Genomic DNA, 20,473 nt, shown 5'->3' on the forward strand with positions numbered 1-20,473 from the left:
ACTCTCGGGAAGCCTCGTTCAGCTGAGCAGTTCTGTCACTGTGGGAAATCCCTGGGCTCTGTGTCCTCTAACTGCATGCATCCTCTCGCAACGAGGCACACATGCAAACGACCACACACACACGCACACTGGAGAGACTTGAACATATAAACAGGCATACATACACGTGAACAGAAGCAGGTCACCACAGCGCCCTGCTTCTCTCTGGCTCACTGTGTTTTCGCACACAGCGGTTCCTTTTCGGCCTCATCACAGCACAGGGCTGCATGTGTGCACGAGTTGTAAGCAGTTTAATCAAAGAGGGATTTTGTTTCCTACCACTGATATGATAAAACTAGTGTCTAGAATTCATGTTTCAGTTCATGCTATTTCTGTCACTGTGTAAAACCTCGTGCAACACTATCAGTGGGCATAGTTGCATCTCCTCCCTCTGTATGGTGGACTTGTTTTGATCCTACCTTTGTGTGGCCGCTCTGAACAGTTGTAAATACTTTTGATTTGCGACGTGGTCGGACAACAAGAGACGAAAATCCCCCAAAAATAATTTTCTAACCTGTAGTCTTCAGCCCCAACTGATTATTTATCAGACTTTACACAGCTACCTCTGGAGACACTCTTAATGTTTACTACATACTGTATGCAGTAGTACTCACGAACATCTGCAAACACACTTTGATGAGGACAATCAGTGGAGTTTGTATTCCAAAGGCCTTTATGACACATCTCTGACTTCATAACTACAATAGAAAATATTTAAATAAACTTGTTATCTAGCCTGGTTACAACAGAAAGAATCCCACCCTGTTCCTTGTTAAATATTGCCAATATTCATTTGTAGTCGTTATGATGGTCACTGACATCAGCACTGAAATAAGCCATTGGCCTCACATTTCCACGAGTCCCTGTGGACTGAAGTCCTTCTTTAGCCTGATCTCACTGAGTGTGTAGTGTCCTCCCAGCTTGTTGCTTTGAACATCATCAAAAATCACAAGTGACTTTCAAAACATCCGCAGTGTATATTTGAACCTAACCTGAAGCTAAAATCTGAGCTAAAACTTAAAGAGGAAATGGCCTGGTGAAAGCTGTGTGCTAATTATACGAATTAGTTATGAAAAACTGGGCAAGCACTTTCTGTTGTGTATAATGCAACATATTTTTCAAAAAGATGAAAAAACATCTTCTCTTTATAAAGCTTGTTTTAAGTTAAGGGGAGACACTACAGGTGAATAGTGTAAAGATGTAACTCATAGATATCACCATGAAACTTCCCCAGTTCATTATTTACATTAAAACAATTTATTTTAGTTTTACAGTAATTGTGGATATCTCTTTGTATCACTCATATCATGGCAATAATCAAATAACTGTAAACAACCATTAAAATAAATCATTTTAATTTCGCCATGTTTTTAAGAATGAAATGAAAAATCAGGCTCTGATTGAGTTGTGAACAAACCCCTCAGTATAAACCTTCAGAATATAGATAGGTAGATGATAGATTTATGGATCAGTCTGAGAACATTTTCAGAAAACGGCCTTTAAAAATATGTATTGTAAAATTCAATACATTTTGTGAAATACTACAGGTGAATAGGGTAAACAAATGTAACAATATACATCACCATGAAACTCCCCCAGTTGATGACAAATTCCTTTTTGTTTTACAAGATTTCTGAAATGTTATGTTTATCTAATGCAAGTTTTAGTGGATTTAAGAGAAATCTACAGACGCAAATAGACAAAGTTAGTAAATTAAACATCTAAATGTGTATTTTGGATGTTTTCTTTCCACTACTCTGAAAGAAGATATTTCATAGAAGTAAAATAGCCCCAACTCTCAAAAATGACCAGTGCCCTAATCTACAAATACAAACCATAAAGTGTGTTGGAAAATGTTTAATATACTCCAGCCCTGCTTTCAGCCCAACATGCTGCAGATAAGAGACGCCTGACAGCGGCCTCTGCAGCGTGTGATAGTGTGGCTGCTTTTTCAAGGTTGCTACTAAGCTGCTTTAGTGGCTCTGGTTGTATTGGCACGAGTTTGTGTTTGTTCCCAGAGTTCTGCACTCAGCCAGCATGGTGATGTGTGTGGCGGACGGGGATACAAACTTCCTTCACAATAACAGAAGTGATAATCTTTTTCCTGTGTTACTGTACATTGTCGCAGGGAGTCTCCAGACAGACAAAAGCACACACGTATACACGCCACACTTCAGCGCATATCCCCATAAAGATATTTTTGGATTTAAGCTGCTGTTGATTTATATTTTGTGCCAACTCGTGACAATTTTAAGTATGTAGGGTCTTTTCTCCAGACGTGTCTTCTTTGCCTCTTTGACAGCATTTAAAGGCTGGGAAGTTAGCAGTCGCACTAACACCATGAAGCACTATGAACAAATGAAATCATGGATGCATTCAAATGACTGTGCATTTCTGCATGGATGCTTGAGTTTAGCGTGCAGCGAAGTAGATGTTTCACCCTTTACACGATGGGACATTTGCTTAAATATATATTCATACAGTTTATAAAAGAACCAATGTCAGAGTTTATCTTCCTGATCATAATTTAGCCAGTTAGCTGCATTAGTAATATGGTCAAATAATGATTATTTACCTTGTAAAGAAAGCGTTGGAAAGATTGAGGCTAAATATAGACTTCAGTTGCGATATTTGTAATTTAGATGCAGAACGCTTTATGTTTTCTCTGACTTGATGCTCATTTATTTTAGTTAGATATGCAAAGTTTAATTAATACTAATATACACATTGATGTATTTGATGTGATGTTGTATGTTGTGGTCAGTGGGGAGTCGCTGATCATTATTGGTAAGTTTGACATCAACAAATCTACCAGATCCAAATGCTGAAGAAGAAATAGCTAAAAATACTTTTCATATTTTAAGCGAGTTTAATGTCATTTAAATGTTTATATGAACTTCATTTAATGAACTCCCCTGCCTTGTACAAAGTCTGTACACTATATGTCGTAACACTATCGGTATACAATTCTTGGTTGTAAATGAAGCTGTTTAAACACAAATAAGCAGTAAGCTCCTGTTAGCGAGACAACACTGACAACATACATAGCTGGCTAACTAGCTAGTCTGGATTGTGTGTCTGGCATGAAAGTGATGAGCCAGCGTTAATGGCAGCAGCTGGTTGGTATATTCAGAGACACTTCTGCAGCGTTTAAAGATGTTCTTCAGAGACACACAACTCTTTGAAGAGCGACAAGACAGACACTCTTTCTCTGTGGTCGCTCAAGCAGCTGGCTAGTTAGCTTACACAGCTAACACTCGCTCATCACTTTTACACACTTCATAATAACTTGTTTAATTCATTAATATTGACCACTTTCTGTGTCCATACAGAACAAGCAGCAAGACTCTGGCTCTGCAGCACCTGATCCATGTTGTATGTGTATTCGCTTGAAACTGACACATAGCTGTACCAAATTATTGTTTTTTACATGTCTCATCATCCAAAACAAAATCTTTGAACAAAAGCTCAATTTGAATAAAGGATTAAATTATTTTTGTCTATTTCATTAAATCAACTTTATTTGAATGAAAAAAGGCAAAATGCCAACAAATATGGACTGAAGCAGAATATTTGCTTTAAATGTTGACTTTTGTTAACGCTCTGGAGTTATTGGAAATGTTTAGATCACATGAGTCTGAAACAATCCCACGCAGCCACCAATGGAATCTAATCCTACAAATAGTATAATACTCATAATATCAGTGGAGCTTGTGCAGAAATACAGCTTCAAACACAATGAACAGACACGCAAAAAAAGAAAAGCTCTGCAGCTTCAAACTATTTGGTGCAGCCTTACAGCTTCTTATCAAAAACAGAACTTTCTAAGCTTCACTAAGGTAGGACTCATTACTATTGATGGAGAAGTCCTAAACAAAGTTAAGCTTTGGCTCTGCATTGAAACGACTCGTGCTTCTGATCCAGCTCTGCCTCCGGGAAATGTTGCTGGAGCTAAAACTCTAATCTTCTCAGTAATAAGATGAGATTCAGCCTGTTTGTTATTCATGCTGAAAATTAACTCTTGGTTTAGAGCCTTTTGTTTGGCGTCTTTAGGGAAACAATAAGCATCTTTCACCACAACTCGTGTGTTGTTTGTCCGCTCAACTCATTAATCCTAATTGGGTCCAAAACCAAAATCCACAGACAGTGTCCACTGTCCACACAAGTCACTCATTTGAGTCCAATTACACATATTCACAGATAAAATAGTTCATACACACACACACACACACACACACACACACACACACACAGACCTACCAGACACTTTTCTCCCTGGCCCTCCGAAGTGGACAGACCACAGTCACATTTCTTTCATCAGTCTGAGCTCTACTGCTGTGAAATATGTCAATGTGTGCCTTCATTTCTGTCCAGAAATATAATCAACATCACGATTAAAATAAGGTCACAATTAAACAAAACTAGAATTACCAGCTCACAGCTGTGCGTCTCTGCCCACCAGTCAGGTTGCACTTTACATCCGTGTCCTGAATCTCATCACTTCATCATTTATCCTGGCAAACCTTTGTGTGAAAGTGTCATAATTAGTGTGTGAATTCTTGAGTTTTGGCTAAAAACGTGTTTTGTGAGGTCACAGTGACCTTTAACCTCCAAATCATTCTAACCAGTTTATGCAAGAGGACGTTTGTGCCAAATCTCAAGAAATGTCCTTCCTGGCGTTCCTGAGAAAACGCTCACAAGAATGGGCCAGATGATCGGACGAACAACCCCAAAACATAACGCAGAGAAAACATCCAACATATTTCTGTAGAGCCTCGAGTAAAGTTGCAATCATCTTTTTTTGGCCACTTTTGGGCAGAAGAAGACACAGACAGTTTATTGCCTTATAACGTTGGTATGGATTACAAGATGGAAAACAATTTGATATCCAGCAGACACGGAGCAACATGAGCGTTCATTTGGAATCATGTCTCCATGTCAGTCCAATATTCACTCGTCTTTGTTGCTTCATGTTGGTATCTACCAACTCCTTTGCTGCAAACTCGGGTGAGATTGAACGATGCTGTCGATGTTAGGGCTATATAACCAAAACATTATCATCTTTGCTGAAAAGCTGTCTGGAGCTGTAGAGTTCATGATTGTCATTGAACCCCTTTCACATGAATATAACATTTAATTCAGTGTTCATTTAAATATATAAAAAAGGAGTTTCCACATTTTAGGAACAGTTGTATGTTTCTTGTGTTGTCGAAATATATATTGGAAAACAAAACTAAATTATGTTTTTTGTTGCACACTACATTCTTGACCTGTTCAATAATTTAACCATCATAACCATTATCATCTTTTTGACACGTACAAGAGTGCTCTTCTCAACTGGAGCACTAAACACAATCATTGTCATCCCACACAAGCACAAACTTTAATATGCTAAATGTGCTCACTTGAAAGACATTAAGGTCACTGCAAAATAAAACAATATGTACTAGGCCATGTACCATCTTATCAGTGATGTGACACAAATATCTTTTTCCAAGCTTTTGAAATGTTTCTTTATATGCAATATATCTAAAACATTGTCAAATGTGCTCAATTTAAGCTCCATTCATAATCCATGAATGGAGCTTTATAATGATAATCAAACCTGAATGTGGAATCTGACCTTTTTTAAACTGTTATAGATTCAAATGAACTTTGTTTTCCTTGTCTAAAATTTAAATATGTTGTAGAAATATAGCACATCTCATCTGTGTACAAATTAATCTCTTACATTGAGAACTACGTTTGTCACATTTATACTGTTTCTTAAATAAACTAAAGGTTCTCCAATGTTTGTGGGAGATAAAAGGTCTTTATTCTTTTTACACTTTAACCTGAACCCACATTACACAAATCAAACATCATCCATTGTTTAGTTCTTTATGATGAAGTGGAAGCTGTTTTAGAATGGAATTACACCAGAAATGTCAAATAAATATGTTATGTTAATATGTTAATGTAATAAATGTTATGATATGACATTAGGCATATTTGTATGGCTGGTTAGTTTGAACTGCAGCTTCAGAAGGTGCGTGACAGTCACACAATCCTTCAGTCTGACTATTCATGACAAAGACAACGTGAAAATGCACATTTATGGTTATATATGAAAAGCTCTTAATGATAGGCAACAAGATCATGATACTGTAAGCCAGGTTAATGATAATCATGTCTTCTGTGTAACTGAGAAAATAACTTACTAGAGGAGGAGTCAGTTCTATTTTTAAAGCGTTCTCGTTGCTTTTCTCTAAAAGCCCAAAGTATTGATTCCTGAAGGATATGAGTACCACAATTGAAAATGATCAATACCTTGTGTACATTACTTGATAACTAATTGGAAAGGATAACTTATTCTCTGGCAATGATGCACTTTATCAATATTAATGTCTAATAGTTTTACTGTCTCTACATATAAAAGCATTCGGCCTGATCTACAATGCATGAGGATTTGCCATCAAACGTTAAAGAGCAAAGTAAGTGCTCTGAGCGTCATCGACGAATAACACCTGTGTTTTTACAACTTTATTTCATGGGAAGTTTTCCCTGTATCATGAGACGTATCGTATTGCCAGATTCTTGCCAATACACATCCCTACTAAACTGAGAAAATGAATTGCAACTGTCTGTAATTCATAAATATTGAGGAGTACAACCAGTTTTTAGTGTCTGGTCCAACGAAACGCAGCAATATCCACATCCGATAAGGCCTGTAATTAAATGTCTCATCAAATCTGTTTTCCTCCTCGATCATTTCAATCCAGTCATCCAGCAGGATTACCGGAGCACAGTGGGAGAGAGAACGGAGCAGGAAGCCGGTCCAAGATGGAGGAGCCTCCTGTCGTGTCTCAGTGAAGTGAATGTGAGGGCAGACGGCAGGAGCTGGAGGACGCTGGCTGCTGGAGCCACTCCAGTCGCTGTATTGGCAAAGGTACTACAGGCACAGATGGCTCAGTCATCACCGAACACACAGATGCACACGCACACGCACATCAAAATGGGCATGAGATTTAATGCCACATCAAATCTACTTTAGTTCCTGATCCTTTCAACCCCGTAGTGCCCTGCTTTACTAAACCAAAATAAAGACAGCAACTGTGTTGACAAATGAGTTGTGTGTGTATGTGTGTGAGAGACACTCTGACAGTCACAGAAGAATCCTGGGACATTAAGGACACATTCCTCTTTCCCACTGAATGGCTAACCAGAGTTGAGTCTGATTTCAGTCTTGCACTCACAATGCAGATGCAGAGTCGGCTCTCTGCCCACCAGGCAGCTGCTTTTTGAGCTTGCACAGTAAGGCTTGCAAAACTAAGAAAGAGAAAATGAATGTTTTTAATGTGCTGGAGAGCATGGAGTGTTGGTTCATGAGCAAAGGTAATAAGGCAGGGACTGAATAATCATGGTGTGAAGGCTGAAAGTGATAGTGTGTGTATGTGATAGAGACGTGTAGATGCAGAGAGCTGCTGTTCTATGCTGCTATGTTCAGGCTATAGATGAATGAATGAATGTCAGGGTGGATAAACCGGTTAAACATCATACTGTCTTCATATAAACAACTAAACTAACTAAACTAAATAAACTGCATCATATCCATCACATCACACCCAGATCGAATCGATTTTCTGATGACCATCTTCTAAGAAGAAATGTGAAGGCCTATTTATAGATATATTTGAAGCAATTTACTGTAGAACTGACAAAATTAGTCAATAGACAGAAAAATAATCCCCAAAATTGTATAAAATGCTGTTTTCCTGCTTTTTCCTGTTTTGTGCAATATGCATGTTACATTTTAGGGGACATAAACATAAGAAAACATTTAAGGGATATTTAAATAAGACATTAAATGCCTCAAGAGAAGACTCAGTGGCCTATATCAGACAACTTCTCAATGGTTCATTTACACAAATTAGGTTTTATTTCATGCTTGGTGTGAGACAGTGAGATTCTGCCATTGTCTTGAGACATTTGAAATGTAAGGGGCTGCACATGAGTAAGTATCTAAGAGATAGTGTTATTTGTGATCATTCAGCTGGAGGGGAACCAAAGGCTACATGAACACAAGGCCTTAATCCTGGAGGAAAGCACTCTGCATTGAGATTTGGGGAAATCCCAGTAGGTTTGATTAATTATAAAATAAATGTTCTATTACTACATCATGTAGAAATTCAAGGTCATGCCAGCACTGAGATACTCAATAGTACTCGGTAGTGTGAATTAAAATTAGATTGGAAAATAGATAAATAATTCACAGCATAAGAAAATGTGTCCTTTGCTTGGACGGGATCTTTTAGTTATTGTAGTGACATACACAAATGTCTTGTTATAAGGAATACCAATTTATCTTATAATGCGAAGTTATTAACAAGTGGAGCTGTGTTCAATGTGAGTTTGACTTTCACTCATTTGAATGAAGACAAGAAGTTGTGAGGCACCATTAAGTAGGTAACATTGAAAAGAACACTACACAGATCACTGTCTGAGAAAGATGTCAGCATCCTGCAGTTTGTCTGCATGTTTAGAGAGAACCTTTTTACTCAGTTATAACAAGAAACTGGGCAGATTGACTTTATGGCGGCAGCTGTGTCCTAAACAGCCACAGCTTCACTTAACTGACTGACTAAGTGCCTAACAGTATCTGGCTCCTGAAAGACTGTTCAAGTAGTACTGTTGGCGCATCCTACTTATCCTACACAGTTGATTAATAGGCTGTGGCTGAGGCCTGCCAGCGTGGACCGTCTGGACAGCACGCCTGAGGGACACCGCCGCTGGTTCAGAGGCCTCCCCTTTGAGGACACTGGCCGCCCCTTCTCCTGAAGGCACTGGCTTCAGCCGTGGACTAACTCCGCAGAAGACGTCGTCGAGCAGATGGCGCTGGAGCAGTTCATCGGAGGCCTACCATCCTCCACGGTGAATTGGGTCCAGTGCCGCCGTCCAACCGGCCTTGAAGGTCGTCCTCATGGAGGACCACCTCGTCTCTCCCCGCCATTGTGTCCTATGGAGGCCTTCACCCTCAGTCTCAGGATGAGACCCTCCGTCATGCTTTCGACCAGGTGGTGAGTATTGTTGACTCCTAACGCACCCTGGTTAACCCGCCGGACACGGGGGATATCGCTTTGTGTTGGTTCTCGTGGATTATGAACGCGATATCCCAAGGCAGTGCCGCTGCGTAATATCTTGGCGAAGAGTGTAGCACAGGCACTGTGACGTATTATCTCCCGAGTCGGGATACCGAAGGAGATCTTGACTGAACAAGGCGCATCCTTTATGTCATACACATTACGCGAGCTGTACTGAGAGTGTGTTTCCATCCACAGACAGACGAGCTGGTGGAGTGGTTTAATAAGACGCTAAAGAACATAGTTCGTAAGTTCATTCACGACGATAGCCGTAATTAGGATAAATGGTTAGACCCTCTGTTGTTTGCAGGGTGGGAGGTTCCTCAGGCCTCCACAGGGTTTTCTCCCTTTGAACTGTTGTTTGACAGGAAGCCACGGGGTGTCATGGACCGGTGTGTTCTCCCCCTTGCATATTGGTTTTTCATTTCTTAGATCAAGACCAAGTGTACAAGTGTAAACGACCTCCAAGACGCATTGTGATCCGATCACTCAATACACTTGCGTCTGTTGTAGTACTGCTCGGCCTGCTTGGAGCCAACACCGACACTAAGCTGCTGAAGGCCAGGGCCAACTGGAGGGAAGGGAGGCACAGGAGAACCAGAACCAGGACTGAACTGGGCACACTATCAGACCCTGCTGAGAAAATTAGATGGTTTTCTTAAGGGACTCTGGTAGTCGGAAACACTGCATTGCCGTAGGTTAGACACATCAACGCATATGGTCTTTACAAACGTAAATGATGTACGTGTTTATTTGCATATAGAGATGGGGAAGTGAGATCTGATTACAAGTGGTCACTCGAGACGTATGTGGAGAGGCATTCAGGTCCAGGTGTGAACTGATGTATGTTAATCTTTAGTTACCGTTTAGTGTGATGTGCACAGTCCCCATTAAAAAAAGAAAAATAAATTATACAATTTTTCTATTATCATTAGCATCATATTTGGAACACCTAAGTCTCTATGCACTGAATCTTTGACTTGCTTATCTTACTGTTGGCCTGACCTTATTTTCCTCTGCCATTGACAAGTCTCACTCTGACAGTGTTACACAACTAAAAAGTAGAATACCAGCAGCGAACCCTCACGGGCTTCCCACCCACAAACATGTCTGTTGGGATCAAGTCTTTGTTGGACAGGAAATGAACACAATGCACCACTCACTCCTTTCAAACATCTTGCCTGACAATAAGTAGTCATTCCAGGTTGACTTCTCTAACAGCCAAGTCCTGATGCAGCTGCACTGCAGATACAATTATTATATTCCAAGGACTCCCAAACTCAGAGGAATCCATCTATAGAACAAACGGTTTTGTGAGTAGATGGACCATGTCTGTAGCCCTAACCTGTATTTAATAACACACAATCTAAGAATCTGTTTTACATTGTTATTATGTTGTCAATAATACTCATAAGAGTGACTATTAACTATAAAATACAATATAATACAACACAATAAATAATAAGCTTGTTTTATGTCAAACATTTTTCTTAGTTTCCTTCATATATATCACTTAAAGAACATCAGCTGCCTGTCAGAGGTTATTTTTAAACATCACTTTGTGCTCTGGTAACAATATTGTTTCTGATAAACAGGACATCAAAGTAGTGAGCTAAAGAGAAAGAAACAGTGTGAGACTGGTGGTGGAGGGGGTTGCAGAGGGAGGTAGAGGACAGCTGTCAATCCTATAGCAGCCTCCAGGCCTACATGAAACCTGCTGCTGGCTCAGCAACAGTAGGCAGACAGCTGTCCTGGGAGCTGCTTACTGAGGTTACACAGATGTATGCGGCTGATATTTCGCCATTTATTAAAAATCAGAAAGCATAAGCCAACTTCACTAGGATAACCACAGCAGGTTAATATGCATTTTGTCCAATAACTCAACCCTGCATTGGTAACATTTTCTACTTCAGAGAACGCTATGACAGAACAGTAATGTGTGTCTTTCCTCTATGCGTGTATTTCCATCCACATATTTTTACGCGTAATGCAAAAAAAGTTTTAGACATGACATGTTGACGCAGGTTAAAAAAAGTTGCTGTATTGATAAAAAAGAAAGAAAAACTAAATAAACTCACACTTAGCAAATGAATCATGATGTACATGAAGCATGTGACTTAAACGTCCCCTGAAGCGTCCGCTCCACTACAGAGATGGAAAATGGCGGCATAGAAAACTAGACTATAACCTGTTATATACAGGTTAATAACTGGGTTAATAACCAATTAAATCAGTTTTTCCTAACTCTAAAACCACTACACTGATTAAATGAGACACAGTTCTTGCTTTGTTGACTAACCCGCCTCACCCAACTTAGAGAAGCTGCTTATTCAAAAATGTGAGTAGAGGAAGATGTTCTTACCTTACATGAAAACCTTACTAAATGCTGTAAATTAAGCTACTATTAATTATACTTAGTTTGGGAATACAAAAATGACTTTTGTATTGGGTATTTAAGTAAGTAAAATGGTATAATTGTAAGATTTACAGATAACACTGGCACAAAATACTGGAAATCATTAAACCAAAGATATTAGCAACCTACTAACCTTTTAGTATCAAACTTCAAAAGTCCATATCTTAGTCAACCTTGATGCCAACTGACCGGTACACTTTCATGCCTCTCCTGTAGTATCTCTCCATCTGTGCCTGAGGCCACAAGCTGATATTGACACAGAGCCTCCGGTTTTGGGAGTCAAATATTGAATGAATGTGAAATCATCGCGGAACGAGAGCCAGATAAATACTGTGAGTCACTATAAACCTCTATATACGACAACATACTACAAACAACAACATGCCTATAATACACGGCAGTAGAAGAGGCTTTTTTAAATAAACTATAATTAGCAGAGGCTCTTCTTATAGAACACATTTGCTTGTGAGTAATTTGTAATGCAAACTTGCCTGCACTACCTAGAATTTTATACAACGGTGAGATATTGAAGTGGAGACAATGGGTCCAACATAATCTGATAGCGCTGTCTGTTTGCCTGCTTCCGGACAGAGCTTCAAATGAACCATGATATAATCACGAGCTGCAGTGGAAGTGCCCCAGTGAATGACAGCAGCTATATCCAGATAGTGATCTACCTCTCCTATTTCAGGAAGGAGACTAATGACATCTATACAGTATATCTCAAAAGTGAGTACACCCTTTAGATTTTTGCAAATATTCTGTTATATCCTTTCAGGGGATAACATTATCCTACTGAAACTTTGATATAACTTAAAGTAGTCAGTGTGCTGCTTGAATAACAGTATAGATTTATTGTCCTTTGAAAATTACTCAGTACACAGCTGTTAATGTCTAAACAGCTGGCAACAAAAGTGAGTACACCCCATAGTGAACATGTCCTAATTGTGCCCAATGATGTTGTTTTCCCGCCCTGGTGTCATGTGACTCGTTAGTGTTACAAGGATTCAGGTGTAAATGATAAGCAGGGCTGTTAAATTTGGTGTTTTGGGCACAATTCTCTCTGAATGCTGGACAACATGGCACCTCATGGCAAGGAACTCTCTGAGCGGCTGAAAAAAAGGATTATTGCGCTTCACAAAGATGGCCTTGGCTATAAGAAGATTGCCAACACCATGAAAATGAGTTGCAGCACAGTGGCTAAGATCATACAGCGGTTTTCCAGGACAGGTTCCACTCGGAACAGGCCTCGCCAGGGTCGACCAAAGAAGTTGAGTCCACGTGCTCAGCGTCATATCCAGAGGTTGGTTTCCAAAAATAAACGTGCGAGTGCTTCCAGCATTGCTGCAGAGGTTGCAGAAGTGGGATGTCAGCCTGTCAGTGCCCAGACCATACGCCGCACACTGCATCAAATCGGTTTGTATGGCCGTCGCCCCAGACAGAAGCCCCTTCTGAAACCGATGCATAAGAAAGCCCGCAAACAGTTTGCTGAAGACAATGAATCCAAGAACATGAGTTACTGGAACCATGTCCTGTGGTCTGATGAGACCAAAATAAACCTGTTTGGGTCAGATGGTGTCCGGCGTGTGTGGCGGCACCCTGGTGAGGAGTACCAAGACAAATGTGTTTTGCCTACAGTCAAGCATGGTGGTGGCAGCATCATGGTCTGGGGCTGCATGAGTGCTGCCGGCACTGGGGAGCTGCATTTCATTGAGGGACACATGAATTCCAATATATACTGTGACATCCTGCAGCAGAGCATGATCCCCTCTCTTCGGAAACTGGGCCGTAGGGCAGTTTTCCAACATGATAATGACCCTAAACACACCTCCAAGATGACAACGGCCTTGCTGAAGAAGCTGAAGGTTAAGGTGATGGACTGGCCAAGTATGTCTCCAGACCTAAACCCAATTGAGCACATGTGGGGCATCCTCAAGAGGAAGGTGGAGGAGTGCAAGGTGTCCAACATCCGTGCGCTCCGTGATGTCGTCGTGGAGGAGTGGAAGAAGATTCCAGAAGCAACCTGTGCAGCTCTGGTGAATTCCATGCCCAGGAGGGTTAAAGCAGTGCTAGATAACAATGGTGGTCACACAAAATATTGACACTTTGGGCACAATTTAGACATGTTCACTATGGGGTGTACTCACTTTTGTTGCCAGCTGTTTAGACATTAACAGCTGTGTACTGAGTAATTTTCAAAGGACAATAAATCTATACTGTTATTCAAGCAGCACACTGACTACTTTAAGTTATATCAAAGTTTCAGTAGGATAATGTTATCCCCTGAAAGGATATAACAGAATATTTGCAAAAATCTAAAGGGTGTACTCACTTTTGAGATATACTGTATGACCTTGTTAGAGGCTCCCTATTGAGGCAGACATATAATGATGACACATCAATTGTAATAACAGGTATATCCTTTTGATTTTACAATCATCTTGAAAATAGTCCTGGAAAGCTGGGAAAGCAGAATTGAAGCAAACCTTCAGTATCAGCTCCTATTCATCTGCATTTCAAAGATACTGGGCTAAAAAAACAAGGGAATGACTCAATAATTCATGAGAGTTCCCGTATCTGGGATATACTGTGTGCAGCTCTCACAGATGTAGCAGACTTGGACCCACATACTGTATGTAGACATTTTCCTTTCCTCCTTCAAATCAGCACATATGCAACCCTTGAGCTGAGCTATACAGAAAACACATTTCCTATGTAGACAGCTGTTGTGAAATTGGAGAGAAAACACTAAATCAGCATTGAGAAAGTGTAATGTAAATATGGCTCTGTGAATGCAAATATGTCATCCATCACAATGTCTTCGGCTGTACATCTGGGTATACCATTTTATGACCGGTATAGCAATAGTGAAAAAACACTTTATCTACACAGGAAGTGAGTGGGCGTCCATTTGATGGAACATAAGAACTCAAATCTTACTTCATGAACGGACAACAGCTGTATGTTGCCCTAAAGTAAGGCCACATACACCACATCTCACAGGTTACGAGTCTACCTCTAGATCTCTTTTTTAGGGTAGTAAATACTGCATTGGTACATCCATGCAAAACACTGCAGTGCAAATTCAGTCCAATTTTAGCTGCTTTAAAAGTGCTATAAGGCATACTTTGTTACGTGTTATGAAACATCTTTTGGATATCATCTCTTGTGGGGGTATAAAAGGAGATGACACAGTTTCACACAGAGAACTCACTTGAATTATTTTTCCCAAACTTGAGGAAAAGAAAAGATAGTGATCCCATCACACTAACAAGACAGCTGTGGGTGCAATGAAAGCAGATACATTCACTTCTGTGTCCGTCTCATTCTTTTCAGTGTGGATATTTCTGCCTACTGCCATTGGAGTCCAGAAACACTAACTACAAGACTGAGGAATTACAAACTGGATGGATCTGATAAGTAAATCATGAAAATGTCAAGTTAGTGGAGATATACTTTGAACATTTGTGATTAGTCTAAAAAACATTTTGAACGCTGAAGCATTTAATCCTCCGTGTTGATTCATTCTTCACTTGAGAGCAATGCTATTAAAGCATGGAGCCATTAATTATACAATATTACTAGATACACTTTCCCAATAAATAATATTTTCTTCTAAAAATTAAAATGGAGCATAAAAATAGATGTAACCTCCAATCAGATGATAAGAAAAGGGAAAAGCTTTTTCATTGTGTTAGGATCAGTAAAAATACATTTATTCAACTATTCTATTTTTCTTTCACTTTTTTATTTTCATATCCTTAGAATTTGGTTGGTTTTGTGTGTGTGTGTGTGTGTGTGTGTGTGTGTGTGTGTGTGTGTGTGTGTGTGTGTCAGCTAACTTACCGGAAAAAGCTGCAGATATAGAACAGCAGCCTTTACAGCTAAACAGCATTCATGATGAACCTACAGCAGTCAGTGCAGGTAATGCATTACAGTATTACATCTTTTAACAGTAGCCTAAGCATTTTAGCCGGAAAGCGAACACACAAAGTTAACGAAACTAAGAAGTTCACAGACAGACCCAATGCTTCTATCTTCTTCTCCGTGTATATGATGTTCTCAGGGCCTTTGAGAGTGAGAACTTGTCTAAGCAGAGAGAGATGTTGGTATCCTTTAGCTGAGATTTCTGACTGAGGATATGCCTGAGCAAGTTCTGATGTTCTTTTTTTTGCCCTTGGATCTGATTCTAGCTGAACTGTCTGTCTTTAGCTCCCAATGATTCACTCTCTCGTCATTCTGTGCCAACATGCAGAAATGTTGAAGCCGCCCAGTCAGGCTATTCTTGTAAAAACGAGCATGACTCTGCTTGTTTAATGTCTAATTGATCATTACATTAAGAGTTAGCTGAAATGCACAAGGCTGTCATTCAAAAGTCCGAGAGATGTACCTTGTTAATTGCTGAAAGCTTTTTCTCCCCGGAGAGAAGAATTTGGACAATTGATTGTGTTTTCATAGTGAGGAGGCCATGTACAGTAGACCTACAGACAGTTCCTGGTTCCAAGATGATGGAAATGTCAGTTGGTAATAACGGAAAGATGGATTTCTGTCATTGTTAATATGTACAGTAACTGAATGGAGACTGTGTTCCTTTGACATAAAATTGTGGTTTTGATAAGATTATTTTATATTTGACTTCAATCTGAAATCAAATCAAAATTATAAGATAGATACTTTTATTATGCAGTCTTCTCTCGATGAGTGTTCTGGACTGGGAAGAAAAGTTCCTTAGATGGCACATTAGAGGCCTACATTATAACCCACAATGAACAATAAACAGATTTCTGAAAGCAGAATAAACAAAAAGATAAATCATCGTCAAACGATAGCTGATAGGTTCCAAGACCGCATTTCAGTCAATGTGTTCCACATCTTTTGCTCTCAACAAGAACTGTTTACCTGCATGTAACCAAAGTTCGCTCAATCGTGATTGGCCAATACGACTCAGACTACAAACGGAAACCAGAATGTTTCCGATGCCAGAATTGTGTCCTGTAGTCTACAGATACTGCATTCATATGCAGATATATTTATAGAGATTAATTTTATTCCAATACCCCAAGCTCCATAATTGTATTATCAATCATATCCTCCTGTGCTCATAAAGACAGTGGGTATATCCACTCTATTGTGAGAACACTGGTAGCAATGTGGGGATGCCCCCGAACAAAACAACAGCCGATAAATTCAATCTTTCTACACAGAATTAATCCTTTTACAGCAAAACCAGGACACCTGAAGTTGGTCAGGAAATGTAGTGGGTCAGCCACTTTAGACAGACAGACAGGCAGACAGACAGTTGTGGCCGTGTCAAGGCCAAGCAGTCATGAACTGATTTTAAAGAGGTTGTGGCTTCCCTGAGGGAGCGTGTTCTAGGCCAACGACGGCCGGCCTGCCTGGGGGCCTATCATCGACTGCTACGTCCATTCAGCAAACCACAGCACATTTCCTCTGACATACACCCTCGCTCACACTTACACACAAAGTGTGTCTTAAAGTGTCACATCTGTCTGGGTGAAAGAGGTGGAAAGACTCCCAAGGTTAAGTGTATGTACTGAAAAAAGATTTTAAAAACCCTGTTCTGCTTATCGATTTCGATTCTTTGACGGGGTCAAAAGAGATCGCATGCTTATTTCACAGAAAAAATGTACGTATTTATAAAAAACCTTTACTCAAATTTATATTCATATTCACAATTAATTTCCTAGGGTTTATGGAGCCTGTAAATTAATTGTATACAGTTTGATGAGGTTGCTGTTATTAAATAATATGATTCAATAATAATCTGATCATTGTTTATTCATTCACAAGTTAGCCGTCATTGGCAAAAGTAAAAAATAAATAATTATTTAATTCAAATAACTGTCAACATACGAGTTGAAACGCTAAATAACATTCATTGTGTGTTGGAGAAAAACCTACGACTGGGATGAGAACGATGTTATCAGAGTAGTTTCTGAGTCCTCCTGTGTTCGCAACTCTTATTAATCTTTCTATAGTGCCGAGACAAAACAAAAACTAAATGCATTGCTTAGTGGAGCACCATCCAGTTCAATGTGCCCGTTTAGGAACCGATAAGCAGAACCGAAAATCACTTTTTTCCATCTGCTGTTCTGACCAGCTGGTGTCAGAGAGGTTGTTCCTGGGAAGATCTTCTGGTACACAGGAAGTGATGTGTTTGTTGTGTTTGTTATGTTTGTTTAGAATAAGAAGTAGGCCTAGATGTTTCTGTATAGTCAATTACAACCATCATACATGAAAAATGATGTCACAGTAATGGACATAATTTGACAGAGAAATGATATCTGTCATTTGCAGAGCGAAACAAACGGACAGAATACACACTATAGCCAGAGCAATACAATGGTCTGCTAATATTAGCTTACCATATCAAGATTGGTCTGTATATTCAGCGATACGTAACAAGACACTGTCGTAAGTTTGTGACATTTAAGTGTACTTGCAAGTGTATCCTTAAATTGTACATTTCACATTTCTAAGAATCAAAAAGGTAAGGGATCAGTCACGGAGCCGTCCAGAGCTAAAGGTCAGACAACAGGTATTCAACTCAGGACATAAAATAAATACATCAGGTCGCTATAAACACAACTCTGAATAAATGTTATTGTTGCTCTGTGTCTGCCGGATGTGTGGACAGACAACTACTAACATGTTAAAATTGCAATATCACCTTTATGAGATGATAATAACTGAATGTTGTGTTTTCCGCTTGTTCTGCTGACCCCAAACAAACTGTTAATTCAGCTTTAAACGCATAGTATGTCTTTGTCTGCCACTAGGGATCTCTCAATCAAAACAATAAGAAAAGACTGAGTTTGATGGCATCGTGAAGTAGCGTAGGATAGTGTTGGTGTCTTCATTGCAGTCAGCTTCTCCTGTTTAGGATTCCTCCGGCGTTAAGCAAGTTTTTACTAGGATCCGAATTATGTGCGGAGGTCTTTTCCTTTTCAAAACACAACGTACCCAGTAATTAAATCCTGTAGGAACACTAAATAAAGCAGATTCACGTTTTAAAAAATCAGTTTACACCATTACCTTGAATAAAATGACAGATTTCTCTAGGTTTGAAAATTGTTGGAAACATTCAGGATAATGTAAGTACACAACTCAATAAAATATACATAGTTCGAGTTGTTTTTGGACACTTTAATGTGTAAATGTTACATAATATACAGTATACCTTTAAAACAGCCACCGTGCAAGCTTAGTAGTTAACGTTAGCAAGTTAGCAACAGACAGCTTTTAAAAACTAAATGACAGGGTGTGTGTTTGTACTACAAACACTATCCAGCCCAGAATCATGTCCGACTACACTGACTCAGCGCCCATTCAATCACTAACATATAATCAGAGGCAGGAATCCATTTCACTGTGTCCTGATTCCCTGGGACAGCTCTGACAGGATACACCTCTAGCTCCTTTGCAGCAGTGTTAGCATGGCTAACGTTAGTGCAAATATGATTTTAGATATTTTTCAAATCTAATTGGTAAGCAACACAATTTTTTTTAAGTAAACATAGCACCAAAGGATTGCCTAACATGAAAATGATGAATCCTACCAGTGTTTAGTAAGTCTGAACTGCTGCTTTCCTGGCCGCTGATCTACAGTATACAGTAGAGTTGTGTTTACAGTGAGAGCCTGTAGCCGACAGGACGGATGTGAACTCACTGATCTGACCAAGTTAAAGACAGTCCATCCATTCAGTAAGAGCAGAGGACACAGGGTGAACCGTATGACACCCCCTCCACAAACACACACCATCATGACTCCATGACTCCTCACTCCACTTTTCTCAACAGTTTACGTATGACAAGAATATGGCTGAAACATAAGTGCTCAAATTTAAAAAGCTAAAATAAGTAAGAAAATAAAACTTGTATTTAAACAGACAGTATTTTTTTTTAATAAATCTTCAATTCAAACTCCGGCCAAGAGTACAAAAGAAAAACATAATAGCATTTGTTTTGTATTTGATGCTAACGTTACACTTATTCTGTTAACTTTGCTAATTCTGTTTGGCTCCTCTCAGCTCTTCGCTTATTCTATAGTTACACCAGACGCTACTCTGCGGGTTTGATGTATGTAAATCTGCTATATCATATTGTATTCGACTCTTTCCCACTCTTCACTTGTGTATTATTGTATAAACACCAGCTAGCTGCGCACAGTGACAACCGATGCAGGGAAACGGCGAGTGAGTGATGCTGCGCCTGACCCGTCCGCGAGCGTAACTCCCACAACAAAACCGTTACACACCGGCCATGTCCCCGTGTGCTCTCCAGAGGACCTCTGACATGTAATCCTCCAGCTCACACACACACACATGGGGTTTAGGTCAGGCTACTTACGCTCTTGGTCTGGGGAAGCCCATGGATAACAGCACGTCCAGGTTGGAACCACATTTCACTGAACCCGGCCGGTTCTGCCGTAGCCTCCGAGGGAGGATTTTACTGTAGAGGTCCTCTTTGGCAGCCATGGTCCACTGGGTCACCCAGTCCGCTACAATCCCGATACAGTCCGCCACCACACCTCAGGCTAGTCCACGAGCTTTGACCGGGTCCGCATGAGTGAGAGGGAAGCAACTACGCGAAGCTGAGAGCAGCGCTGTGCGGCCAGGCAGAGCCGTGCTACTCCGCCCACTGGAGGAAACTGTAAATTAGATGTTCTCACTGAATATACACAGTACAGCACCATACAGTATACAATATATATGAAAATGATCGTATAATGCGACTTCCATGTTATTTAAGCTGGTTGGAACTACTGTATATCAATTATTTGTGTACAGGCTTCAATTAGTCTCATTTTAAAAAGTGATACATTACATACAGCCAGACAGTATAAATGACAATACTAAGAGCTATAACAGTTGTTTTT

The 20,473-nt window shown here is 39.9% G+C and overlaps 1 protein-coding gene across 2 annotated transcripts in view; it reads right to left on the reverse strand.

The window, feature by feature from the left end:
• The window catches only part of ubash3bb (ubiquitin associated and SH3 domain containing Bb), a 51,554-nt gene extending 31,084 nt beyond the window's left edge, over window positions 1-20,470 (reverse strand). For both annotated transcript variants that reach the window (XM_029446237.1, XM_029446236.1), the window contains exon 1: window positions 19,945-20,470. In XM_029446237.1, coding sequence (XP_029302097.1) covers window positions 19,945-20,072 — 128 coding nt within the window. In that variant the 5' untranslated portion in view covers window positions 20,073-20,470. The remainder of the gene's footprint in view (window positions 1-19,944) is intronic.
• Between the last annotated feature and the right edge of the window lie 3 nt (window positions 20,471-20,473).

This window comes from Cottoperca gobio, chromosome 13 (genome assembly GCF_900634415.1).
Source record: "Cottoperca gobio chromosome 13, fCotGob3.1, whole genome shotgun sequence".
In the NCBI taxonomy this organism is placed as follows: Eukaryota; Metazoa; Chordata; class Actinopteri; order Perciformes; family Bovichtidae; genus Cottoperca; species Cottoperca gobio.